This window comes from Thermobia domestica, chromosome 4 (genome assembly GCF_964235325.1).
Source record: "Thermobia domestica chromosome 4, izTheDome1.hap1.1, whole genome shotgun sequence".
Lineage (NCBI taxonomy): Eukaryota > Metazoa > Arthropoda > Insecta > Zygentoma > Lepismatidae > Thermobia > Thermobia domestica.
The window spans coordinates 333,493,551-333,507,655 of record NC_137457.1 but is presented as its reverse complement, the minus strand read 5'-3'; the positions used below and the strand labels follow the sequence as shown (position 1 = coordinate 333,507,655).

At 34.0% G+C, this 14,105-nt stretch overlaps 1 protein-coding gene across 7 annotated transcripts in view; it reads right to left on the bottom strand.

Annotated features, from left to right (window-relative positions):
* The window catches only part of LOC145684479 (uncharacterized), a 100,206-nt gene extending 86,354 nt beyond the window's left edge, over positions 1-13,852 (bottom strand). Inside the window, exons 1-2 of one of the 7 annotated variants that reach the window (XR_014131307.1) lie at positions 13,438-13,788; positions 8,793-9,354 (exon numbers count right to left, since the gene is read on the bottom strand). Coding sequence is in view for 6 of the 7 variants with exons in the window: in XM_081756914.1 (XP_081613040.1) it covers positions 8,793-9,277 (485 nt within the window). In the remaining variant the exon portion in view is untranslated. Of the gene's footprint in view, positions 1-8,792; positions 9,355-13,437 lie in introns of all 7 variants that reach the window. The other 6 variants (XM_081756914.1, XM_081756913.1, XM_081756915.1 and 3 more) reach the window with 6 other exon arrangements.
* Positions 13,853-14,105: the final 253 nt, after the last annotated feature.

Below are 14,105 nucleotides of genomic sequence, written 5' to 3'. Positions count from 1 at the left end.
GAGAACACCGGCACTCCAAATGCACGGTCATCCCAAAATGTAAAATATGATCTTGTGAAATATATTTGTAGTGAAGTGAAATCGTCCGTTCAGTCTTCAGAGTTAACGAAGGTGATAGTAGATTCTATTATTGAAACTGTAATAAAGGTGGTGATTGCACGTTTGGAGGAAACTACGAAATTTAACTGTGATGAGGTTAGCGATCTGAAAACAAATATGCACAACATGAAGAGTGAACTTAAGAAACGTGAGAAAACAATTGCCGATCTAAGTGACAAAATTGTAGAACTAGAGCAGTACCAACGGAGGAATAGCATTCGAATTTTCGGTTTACCGGAACGTGAAAGAGAAGATACGGATGCAATTGCTTCGTCTCTGTTTGAAGATCGTCTTGAAGTCAAACTTCAAAATTCTGAGCTGTGTCGAACACACAGAATTGGCCCAGTTGTTTCCGGTAAGAACAGACCTATCATAGTGAAATTTATAAATTACAGGATCAGATCATTGGTATTTAGAAGCAAAAGGATGTTAAAGAATTCAGGTATCACAATCAGAGAAGATCTTTGTAAAGCTCGGCTTCAACTACTCAAAAAGGCGACACAGAAGTTTGGTACAAGGGACGTTTTTACTCAAGATGGTAAAATAGTTGTTGTGAAAAGGAAGCAAAAGCACTTCACAACCACTGTAAGTGAGCTAGAAGCCATTTAAACTCAGCGTAGTGTACTCTGTCAACAGCAAATGTGGGCTGAGTTTCGTCTCTTGTGAAAGTGTATTAAGATTTTTTCTTTTAATATTTGTGTTATGTTGATTAGATTACTGAACACTTCTTTTAGTGACCATTCTAGCTAAGGTGGGTACCACTGTAGCTTTAAAGTGTTTACTAGTTGGTACATTATTGCTATATTGTAGTTGTATTGTAAGAAAACTGTTTAACAATAGTTATAAGTAACGTAGACATAGCAGAAGGGAGCATTCATGACCACTGGCATGGTACAAGGGAACATTTAAATACTAGTATCAACAAAACTTTTCAGAAAAAGTTTGAGTGTACGGCAGGACAACAGTTTCAATTTTTAATTATGCATGCTAATGTTCGTTCCATTTTACCGAAAATAGATGAAATACGCTTACTAATGTTAGAATCACAGTGTGCTATTTTTATAGTTAGTGAAACGTGGCTTGACAATTCAACTGATACACGACTTATTAATATACCTGGCTACTCCGTTCTTCGGCAAGACAGAGAACATCATGCTGGAGGAATTTTAATGTATTATCTTGAAAATTTGGATGTAAAACAGGTTGAAATACCTAACTCAGATCAAGTAGAATGCCTTACGGTAATGGTGAAAATAAATTCGCTACGCATAGGTATCGTATCAATGTATATACCACCAAATACCCCTACACCAAGTTGTCTATTTTTGAGGATCTCATTACACATGTATAACCACAAGTTGATCGTCTGCATATACTATGTGACCTTAATTGTGATCAGCTGTCTTGACAAAGCCGAAACAAAATATTTGAACCGAATCCTGGATATGTTTGGGCTTGTCCAACTCAATAAAGAACCAACCAGAATAACAGAGTTCGGTAAATCATTACTCGATCTCATTATTACCAATAAAATAGACATGATAGCATCAAGTGGCGTTAGTCCACCTATTGGATCATCCGATCACTGGGTGACACATGCTATCCTGAACATTAAAAAACCGCCAAGAAAGTCATTTGATATTATTCGTTATCGCAACTTTAATATATTTAATCACGACGCATTTTTACAAAATGCTGAAGCGTTGAACTGGAAACAAATTGAATCTCAGAAATCTATAAATGCTAGTTATTTTTTTCAGACTTCTTTAAAACACCTGTTTGATCAGCACGCGCCAATAAAAACAGCTAAAGTTCCGAATAACAAATTGCATTATGTTTCTAGTAATACGAAGTTGCTAATGAATATACGCGATCGTTCAAACGCACTAAGTTGCAACAACACTGGGATGAGTACAAAGAGCTTCGTAATTTTACTACGGCAATTATTCGACAAGAAAAGATTGCGTATTTTCCCTTTCGTATAAATAACGCTAAAAACAATAAAGACACTTGGACGTTACATAATTTGGGAATAGGTGGAAAAAGTTCGTCGTTGAACCTCCCTGAAGAACTAAATTGTCCTGATGTCATAAATTGTCATTTTGCTAAGGTTTGCGAAATCTCAGTAACAAGTGACGATACATTTAATAAACAAATAAATAATTCGGTACAGTGCACTGAAACACACTGGTAGTGGAACTCCTTTCATGTTAAGACCTGTTCATGAACATGAAGTCAGAAGAGCAATTGTTAACATTACATCAAATGCAGTGGGCTTTGATGAAATAACCCCACATATGTATAAAATAGCTTTACCTGTTATCACATCTCCCTTAGCTAATATTGTGAACAACTCTTTATCGAATGATAAATTCCCTGATCCCTGGAAACTCGCTAAAATTTTGCCATTACCAAAGAAACCTTGTATTAAATCAACTAGTGACCTTAGGCCAATAAGTATATTGCCAGTTCTTTCAAAACTGATTGAGAAGTTAGTGCTTCAGCAAATGATTTCATATATTGATAGCTCTGGCATACTTCCATGTGAACAATCTGGATTTCGTAAATTTCATATCACTTCTACTGCTTTGTTAGATATTAAAGACAATGTGCTTCATGCACTAAATGACAAATATTTGGTCATACTAGTCTTATTAGACCTCTCAAAGGCATTTGACATTATACAGCATGGTGTTCTCTTAGCCCAAATGAAATAGTACAACTTTTCAGTAAATACAATAAAATGGTTCGAATCCTATCTACATAAGAGAAAACAGCAAGTTACTTTACGTAGTTCCTCTCAATATAGAATTTCTAAAGCTGCTGCTCTTGATTGAGGCGTTCCACAAGGCTCAATTTTAAGGCCAATTTTGTTTACCTTATACACTGCAGATCTGGTATATGTTGTACAACAATCAAAGATGTACTGTTACGCAGACGACACTCAATTGTTTATAAATGCCTTGCTTCAGGACTTACCACAAGTTGTTCGACTCCTTAACCAAGATCTTACGGCTATCAGTAACTGGTGTATTGATAACGGTCTTGTTATTTATCCCTTAAAATGTACTTATACTGTTCTAGGTTCCGCTAATCAACTTAATAAAATTGTTCCTGACAAATTAGAATTACAAATGATGGACTCAAACATTAGCTATTCACCTTGTGTAAAAAGTCTTGGAGTACAAATTGACGATAAACTTTCTATGAATAATCACGTCTCTACTCAGTGTTCAAAAGCCTTAGGAATACTAAGAAACTTGTACAAAATGCGAAACTGTCTGTCTAAAGATACCAAGCTACTTCTGATACGAACGCTGATACTGTCTTTGTTTGATTATTGTGATGTTGTGTATGGCCCGCTTCTAACAAAAAGCAATGCTATTCTGATCCAAAAGGTACAAAATTCATGCATCCGCTTTTGTTACAACATACGAGAATTCGATCTTATTTTGCCTATTCTGAACAGCAATAGCATGCTGATAATGTCAAGAAGACGACATTAGCATTATTGTTCTCTTATTTATAAAATTCTTAAAACAACATGTCCCGCGTATATATACAAGAAACTCACTGCTAGGTCAACTATTCACACTCAACACATCACAAGAAATACGTTTGATTTCCACACCATAGATTCAAGCAAACCACTGCGGCGTTTTCAGTATTAGCACCAAGGTCATGGAATGCTCTACCAAATGCAGTAAAAGAAGCTAAAACATTTAATTCTTTCAAGAAAATGTTAAAAATTTATTTATTCAGCCAACAAAATTTAAGTTCAGGTATCAATGATTTGTATCTAGTGATGTGAGGTGGAAAATTTTCCATTTCGGAAAATTTTCCGTTCTAAAAAAATATCAGTAAACAAGTAACAATTTCTCAGCAATCATAAAATTGGTTGAATTCATGTATAGAAATGTTAAAAATTGAAAGATCGTTTAAAGAATCTGAAAATTTTCATGGCTCAGACAATTTTGAGTATTATAAAGGAACAGGTAAAACAATTTTTCCTGAATCGAAATATTTTCTGTCTTATATGGAAAAATTGAAGAATTTTTTATGATTCGGAAAATTTTCATAATTTTGAAGCAAAAAGTAAAACAACGTTTTGTGAATCGGAAAGTTTTATTGCTCGGTAGAAACAAGTGAAAGGAATTTTCACAGATCGGAAAATTTTCATCACGATGTAGAAACAAGTGGAAAAAAAAAAAAGTTTTTGTAAGCCATTTTCGATATTATGTATAGTGATGTTAGGTGGAAAATTTTCCATTATATTTCACTGCACATCAGTGATGAAAATTTCCCGACCCATAAAAACATACTCCACTTATTCCTACATCGTTGTTTAGCCGTGATGTGAGGTGGAAAATTTTCTTCTATATTTTTCCGGAAAATTTTCTGTTCTTAACAAATATCAGTGATCAAACAACAATTCCTCAGTACTCATAAAATTGATTTAATTCATGTATAGATATGTTAAAAAGTGAAAGATCGTTTAAAAAATCTGAAAGTTTTAATGGTTGAATTCTTAGTACTATGTAGGAACAAGTGAAACAACTTTTCATAAATCGAAAAATTGTCTGTCCTGTACAGTGATGAAAATTTTGAAACGGAAATGTTTGCGATTCATAAAAACATACTGCACTTGTTCTTACATCGTTGTTTAACCGTAAAATTTATTGGTAATAAATATTGTCTTAAAAAGTTTCATGAAGTGAAAATCTAACGATTCTTCATTTCAAGAACGTTTCAAAAACGTCAATGCGTTCTTCCCTCAGAATCCACCTTTGATCTTACAATAATAGATTTCGTCAGTTTAATACGCATAAGACGGTTTACTCATAGCTTTAGTACTTTTATAGTTTTACATACTGCAACATTTATAAATAAGTAGAGATAATATAAAGTACCTACTGTAAGTTTTTGACTATCCAAAATTCGAGTTTAAGTCACTCATGAAAGCAAATACTGACCATTTTCTAGAAATAAACATTTATTTATTCATATATCCATTCAGAAGGGAAAGTGAAATATAACTAATAAGGAAGCTGATTTGTGTAGTTGTTTTTCCAATAAAATAATAAAAGAAACATAAAAAGCAGCATTATTAGCGCTGCGTTCTAAAAGCTTGTTCTTTCGAATCGTCATTATTTCTAATACCTTTTTATACATAATAATGGTAGTTTTACAATACAAATATCTGCTCTAAGATGTTGATTATACAAAATTCCAATAGTGAAATTATGATTTAAGAGTGTTAAACACAAAAAAAAATCATTTTTTCTTATTTTCTGTTATAAAAATAATATTCATAACGAACTTTTATGTAGTTATTTCATTACATAAGCACTCCTACATGTGAAGAAATAGTGGAATTTTCTGTTTCTGAAATTGACAAATTCACAAAGGTTTCTTTTCAATTTCTTGTTACATTTTAAATATTGCAATGGGATATTTGTTCTCTACGAACTCGATGTATGTTCCCTGCACTTTACACACACACACCACAGAGAGAGAGAAAGAGAGAGAAACACTGTATATTTTTACTTCCTAACTTGAAATATTAGAAAATTTTCTGGTTTCCTAAAAGCTAATTCTAAAAATGATAATTTGTTGCTGTCTAACTTCCCCCTACAAGAATTGAATTTTATAGCTGAATGTGCAGTTAAATATAGTGGAAAATTTTCCACTAAACATCACTACATAATATCCAAAATTGTCCGCCTTACAAAGAGTTTTTTCCCACTTGTTTCTACATCGTGATGAAAATTTTCCGATCTATGAAAATTCCTTTCACTTGCTTCTACAGAGCAATAAATCTTTCTTTTGTCTATTTTACTTTTTGCTTCAAAATGACGAAAATTTTCCGACTCAAAAAGTTCTTCAGTTTTTCCATACAAGACACAAAATGTTTCGATTCATGAAAAACTGTTTCACTTGTTCCTACATAGTACTGAAAATTGTCTGAGTAATGAAAATTTTCAGATTCTTTAAACGATCTTTCACTTCATAACATTTCTATACGTGAATTAAATCAATTTTATGAATACTGAGGGATTGTTACTTGATTACTGATATTTGTTAAGAACGGAAAATTTTCCGGAAAAATATAGAAGAAAATTTTCCACCTCACATCACGGCTAAACAACGATGTAGGAATAAGTGGAATATGTTTTTATGAATCGGAAAATTTTCATCACTGACTGAGGTATTGTTACTTGATCACTGATATTTGTTAAGATCCGAAAATTTTCCGGGAAAATATAGAAGAAATTTTTCCACCTCACATCACGGCTAAACATCGATGTAGGAATAAGTGAAGTATGCTTTTATGAATCGGAAAATTCTTCGTCTGAAAATTTTCCGAAAAATTTTCACCACTGTACAGGACAGACAATTTTTCGATTCATGAAAAATTGTTTCACTTGTTCCTACATAGTACTGAAAATTGTCTGAGTCATGAAAAGTTTCAGATCCTTTAAACGATCTTACACTTTTTAACATTTCTATACATGAATTAAATCAATTTTATGGATACTGAGGGATTGTTACTTGATCACTGATATTTGTTAAGAACGGAAAATTTTCCGGAAAAATATATAAGAAAATTTTCCACCTCACCTCATGGCTAAACAACGATGTAGGAATGAGTATGTTTTTATGAATCGGAATATTTTCATCACTGTTTGTATCACTTGATGCACGTAAATGAAATCAGACTGGACTTGTTACATATTCTTTATTAAATAATCATGCATTGTAAAAATATTTCATCACCCTCCCCTGCATTGTGAATCACAAGCATAACTTATTTTGTCTCTATGTTATTGATCAGTTTGTGTTTGTTTTCATGTTTGTATTTGTATGCTTTTTTTGTCTTTCTTCACTAGTAATACTGTGCGTGTGAGTGTGTTTTGTTAAAAGTATCACTTTCTTCTCTTCTTTTTTTATCATCTTAATGTATACCTGTATTTTTGTTGTATATAATCGTATCTTTTGACTCAATTGATTATATGTGTTTTGTATAACTCAATGTACATCCGTTGACAAGGGTTAGGTGGTAGAGCAGCAATATGCTGAACCTCGCCCGCTTGAATAAAGCCTTTTTCAATTCAATTAAACTTGTTAACATTCTACAAAATATGCGTATTAGGTCAGTATACGTTGTGAAAACACACTGATTGTTGCCAATAAAACGCGATCTAACGACGGTTAAACAATCTAGCACAATTATGGTTTTCTTCCATGGGATCGAGCAAGTTAAATCTATATAAATCATGCATATTATGACGCTATTTGTGGTGAACAAACGCTCGTGGTGAACGCAACTGGCTACATTCTGATCAATTTTGCTTTCATGGAGTGAAAAAATTAACTTGTCAGTCTCTACAAATCTATACGTATTACGTTATAACACACGCCGATCAAATGCAAGCAGATGCAGCAATGCCGATGGAACGCTCTGGCAGTTTTTGGTCAAGTTTCCTTCTGTTAGGAGAAAAGCTAATAGGTTAACTTGCTAGCGACGTACTAAATTGTGCGTATTACGTGGTGATCAAACAATCATTGTTGACTACCAAACGACAATCAATCGATCTTGCCTAATTCCGATCGACTGCAATTCTATTGGGGTTTACTGGATAACTTGTTAACCTCCACACAAACTTCTGTTTATTACGTCATTATGCAGGGGATAATATGATGATTTTCGGCGATCGAACGCGATCAAACAAAGATAAATCATTTAGATTCAATTTCAATCAATTGCGTTTATGTGGAAGGCTAATAGGATAACATGTTAAGTTACAAAAATTACAAATACTATGTCACTACGTGGCGATCAAGCACTGGTTGTTGGCGATCAAAGGATCTGGTCCAATTTCGAACAATTTTTTCATGGGGTGAGTAGATTAATTTATTAAGTTTCCTTCCATAATATGCACATGACATCACTACGGATAGTGATCAAACAATGGTTGTTGGCGAGTAATTGAGATCAAGCAACAATCAAATAATCTAGCACAATTTCAATCAATTTTATTTCTGTTGGGCCGAATAGGTGAAGTCGCTAACTTTCTAAAAAATATGCGAATTACGTCACTACGCGTAGCAACGAAACGCTGATTGTTGGTCAAGTTACTTAGTAAATCAAGTTATCTTTAGTAACTCAAGGACAATAATATGGAAATCTAAGTTTCGTGTATGTGCTTAGTCAATAAGAATTAAGGCTGTGGTTAGAGCAGGCAAATATAATATACACTCCTCACAAAAATCTAAAGCATAATTTGGATGAATTCACAGGTTCTGTGTCACAACTTCAATGCTTTGCATTAAAACATATTTTCTAGAAACAATCTGTTAAAGAAACTGACAAGGTAATCTTAATTTTTTGGGATGGCCTACATTTGATTTCCTTTGTGATTGTTTGCTCTACATGCAGACATGCCTAAAGGACGCCAATAATCCCGGAATATATTTTTTGCTGAAAACTTGCAAATCAATTTTGAAACCATTATAGAAGCACATATTAATACATACAACAATCTTGGATATTCTGTTATTGGGAATTTAATTAGCTTAATGTTATAAGGAATGGAAAATGATAAACAGTGTTCTAGGAAAGTGCAGGGAAAATAAAACTATTTTTTTTTTTATCAAACGTAACTTATGAAAAATAAAACACGAATACTTACTTGTCACAGAAATCCTGATCAATCTCTCCATTACTTTGGTGATGTTCTCGTTTTTTCACATCCATACTAAAGATAGATCTGTGACTTCTAGAATTGTCTCCATTGCATAAGAAATCGTTACCTCTTGACTTCACAGTATGAGAATCTTTTTTGTGGACGGGGACTACAGATGTCGATAAACGTTCAACCAAACATACTGCTTTTGAATTAAGCTTCCAGTCACCTCTTAGATGTTCATTATTTCCTACGGCACTTTTAAATTTGGGCGAAAGACGTTCGGTTAAAGTGGAAACATTAACATCATTATATGCTTCCGTTACACTTACTGTAGATACCTTCAATTCCAACTGTGATACAGAACACACTGCGGACGCAAAATTATTTACCGATTCATTCAACAATTGAAGGTTGGTGTCTTCAAGCGAACTATTTTCTACCTTAATTTCAATTTTAAGTGGATCATTATCAGAACAATCGAAAGCCATCCTAGATTTTAATTATGAATTTTTTGTGTTTGAGATAGTAGTCTTCAGTATCCAATGATTAATTTGAGCACGAACTACTAAAAATAAAAGACAAATATATATGTTTCAGACTGTTGTTTTTATACTACAAGAAGGTTACTTATATCTAAAGCTAAAATGCTATTATGACACTTTACAATATTTGGTTCAACTTCCATCTACTGGAAAACCTCACATATAATTATTCACAAAGGACCTACTTAAACCATATTTAACAACAGGAAATATCCCATACAGATATGAACAAAATAACATGCTTATGGTAATGTCTTATGCCTAATTTTAGGGGAAGAGGCTAGGAAGAAAAATTACTGCTATTCCTTGCCAATAAGTTACTTTTTTTTTTTGATAGAAGAAATTTGTTTCCATTCAAGAAATGTATATGTAGCAAATGAGTCTGTTAATAAGGAATCTAGGTGCATTTACTTCTTGTGAATGGGGTCCTTGGTTCGATTACAGCTGGCGCCAAGTGAACTTCGTGATGGACAAATAACATGACCGTTGGTTTTTTCGAGTTTTTCCCGTTTCTTTCCACTTTATTCATTCCACCACTCCATTAATTAATTATCACCACCACCTGGTTGAGCCTGTCCGGCACCTGCGTGGGACGTGAAACTCAAAGATTTCATTTAATTTTTCATTTTATATAAAAACACAAAACTAAGAGTTGAGAAAAGAACGAAGGTTTCCTCGTTTCTAAATCTAAATAATCTTTTCTTTGTTGACTTTCTAAGCATAGATTGGCAATTGGCTTCCAGTAAAGAATGATAAGAAAAAAGATCTTTCAGTTTTACGTTCCACGTTCATGTCGTTTAGACTAATGGAGAGACGGGTTGTAATGCAAATGAATAAGAAACAATTGATGAAATGAGAATATGGGACAAAACGAGTCTTGATAGAACAGACGAAAATTATGACACGATGCTGCCCACCACAAACATAGACTCACCACTCCCTTTTGGGGGGGGGGCGCGGTGGCTCAGTGGTAGAGCGTTCACTTCCGGTACTTGGGGTCCCTGGTTCGATCCCAGCTCGCGTCGTGTGGACTTTACCCTGGAATACTACCATTTTTTATTTTCCTTCCCACCGGGAATATTTCCACTGCCCATCACTACGTTTCGACATACCTGTGGACCATGACCCTGTGGCGGGACATGAAATCCAGACCAACTGACGGAAATAGTACTTTTCTTCTCAATATTAGCTGTTTTCACAAAAGCATTGAATGCCCCAACAAAATAAGTGTAGAGAAATTACGAGGATAATACTTCAACGAAAAAATATCAGTTTGACCCTATATAAATGTGTACCTACATTTTAAATCTGTACTTTTAGGTAATGAAAATTGCAAACACCCATCTATTAAAAAGGTCAAAAATGACGTGAAACGTTATCCAACTTTATACCAGCTTACTTGTTACACAGGAGTTATATTTTCGTACAAAATACTATGAAGGTCAAGCTTACGCACAGAAATCGAAATAATTGTTGAGAAATTATGTACATAGATATATACTGATTTGAATGTACACTCATGTCCAAAATGATTGTCGCATTCTATAATTTTCTTGTAAGAATATAATGTGATAATGATTTTCCAGGGTACTTTTAATACTGATACTATGTGTATAATCGGGAAATGTTTAATTGTGGTAAATTTCATAGGAAAAGAATTATAAATACGAAAATTAGAATGAGTAAAACAAAATGTTGATAAATGGACAAGAAAGTTTTTTTTTTTTTTTTGTTTCATTGTTCTTATTTACTGCTCTTTTGACATGAAATTTTCCACATACATGACTTTGCCGATTATACATATATTAACGTTATAAGAAATACCGGGAGAATTCGTTATCAAATGATATTCCTACAACATCGTATTTATAGACATGCGACAATCATTTTGAACATGAGTGTACCTGTCGTCCAAAAAGTTTGACTGACCGGTATGACAATACCCCACTGAATAGAGATAAAGTACAAGGCAACCTGCAGACGTTATTGTTCAAAAAATTGCTACTCTTTCAAGATTTGCGTATAAATATAGCACCTGGACATATACCATAACAACTATAGCATAAAAGCGTATTGCATGGACACAGAGTAGGTCCAGAAAGGTGAAAAATACGTAAAAAGCTACCTGAAATAAAAGGTGAATTTGTTTATTTTTCATGAAATTGATGCTAACAAAAGATGAGTGATATAGTATTTGGAAGTGCTAGAAGCTCCTTGTTGTTGGTACTATTTTGAGTGGGGGCATGTTGACGACAGACATGATGGTGTAATGACGAAAGTAATTCCCAGGGTTCAAACATGTTAGTAGCATATGACGGAAGTAACATTTTGATTGAGTTATATAAACTGAAGAAGAAAGGTTATTACGTTATGTGGAGCAGCACATATTATCAAAATTGAGCAGAAATTGTCGCAAATGTAGGAAGGCATTGTAAATAAAGAAAGTGAGGAACAATTACATTTTGAAATCTGAATACCGTGATGCTTGTGCGAAATGTCATTAGCAAGCGTCAGCACTGAAAGGTGCTCTTTTCGATGACACAAAATTGTCGATAAAGAAGGAAATCAACCTAGTGTTTTAGAAACGTCCTCGTTTACGTGCGTAACCACCATCGACGAGAGGCCTGCTTCCTTCAGAAACACTCCTATCACTGTTCGGTTCCTTTGCTGTGCTCCTGGAATAACAGGTTAGACAGCATTCATGCTTTTTTGTGGCAACCTAGCACAGGTTGTTTTCTACATTGTAGTTTTTATGGATATTTCCGGACACAGTATTTACATGCAAAACGGCAATTTACTCTTAAAATGAATGAGCAGCAAGGAATTTTTAGGAAATGACAAAGAATTTCCAAGTAAATGACGTAAATTTCACGTTTTTCAGCCCGAGAATACTGGGCCTACTCTATGAGCGAAGCCTAAAAGTAACACAAACCAATATATGCTAGTTCGTTACTAGAAGCACAAATGATATCAAATGGAGGCAGGGTAGGGCGAAGCTGGCGTGTCAAATCTTAGCGCGGAAAGTATATGCGGAGGTAGCAGACATTCATAGCGGTGGGAATACGTGTAAGTGAAACACGTTGGTTTTGACAGTGATACGAATTCAAGCTGGACTTGTAATGGTTTTTCAGAGTAAATTACATTTGTAAGACAAAATGCATATTTCGTATACTGCGCAGAAATCGTACATCGTTCAAGAAATGAAATCTTTTGTTTAACGTAGCTCGGTTATGTTTTTCAGGAAGCAAATGTTTAAGGCAAGTAAATGATAATGGAATTGGTGGAATGAAAATGTGGGAGGGAACGAAACTACTCCGAGGAAACCTACAGACAGGATGTTGTCCAATATAAACTTACTTGGGCTCATATGCTGTTAAAAATACTATCTAATGCACTTCTTTGTCATATGCATTTCCTAAGCATGATGCACCACTTGTAATGATTTTACACGAGTAACAGTACAGTTGAAAAAATAAGAAATAAGCAGATTGTAGTGAGCCGTCGTAAGCAAGCTCGTTTATGCATATACTCAGTATCGCTGACGCGCCTGCTTCCTATAAAAGGAAGCCTCATTCCCTGCAGCGCTAATGCCCTGACCGGCTTAAAAGCATTTGTGCTTTTACTGGCAGGCTAGCAGGTGGTGGTTCGTGTTTTATATAGTGTAAATTTTATGCGGATATAGTATACGACAGTGCCTCATCATTTAGCGAGGACTCACGAAGTGCAGTCTTTTAAGGATTATTCATTGAGGATATAGGAACTTGAAAATGAGGTAACAAGGCGACTTTCATTTAATTACTGAGTAATATAAAATAAGATGTACGTCGGTTTGCGTTGCGTTTCGTTGTGTTTTATGGTATGTGAAGAATAATAATGTGCCCTTGTACGTAGTGTATGGGTATATGTGGGGGATTTGAAACACATATCGCATGTCACGTGCACGTGGATGCTTCTTACTACTTTTAAATGTAAAAAAATCATTTTTATACGTAGTGCAACAGTAGGAAGTATCCACGCGCACAGATCATGAGGTACTGTTGTATACTATTACCTTTTATGCCGTATGTCCACTGTATTTATAGTAATAAGAATTACAAATAACGAACCTTTATCATGACTGAGATAGAGGCATTACCAAGTAATTTTGCGGGAGAATCTAAATAATACACTATAGCTGCATTATTTACTTTTTCCTTCTGCCACCTGAAGAAACTTTCGCGCGGTTTTAAACGTACATGCAGGTTTACATTTGGCACACCGCTCGAAACAGCATCAAATCACGTCCTTCCATGCAGAGTATTGACTTGTATCTGTAAATTTTACAAAATTTGTTCCTGAAAATTGACCTTTAGCTAATTCGCACCACTTCTGAATATAAATTTTAGCAGAAATGGACAAATAATATTACCATCACACATCTTACAACATTCTTCAGTGCCGCCCTTTCGAAACTTTTCTCTTGGTTCAGGTTCAGGTTCAAGGTATATTCCTTCCTTCTCTTCGGAAGTTTTTTCCTGAAAAAAATAAAAAAAAAAATAAAAAAGTATTTATTTATTTATTTCATTTTCCGCCGTAAGAACTTAGCGTTCATGGCTTCGTCAAGAGATACAGTTACTATTGCAATTAATAATAATAATAATTATAAGAGAAACGCTACAATTAATAATACAATTATTTAAAAAAATAATATATAATAATACAATATATATAACAACAATACAAAATATATACGTAACAATAAAACTAAAAGTGTATTTTTATAGAAAATATAAAT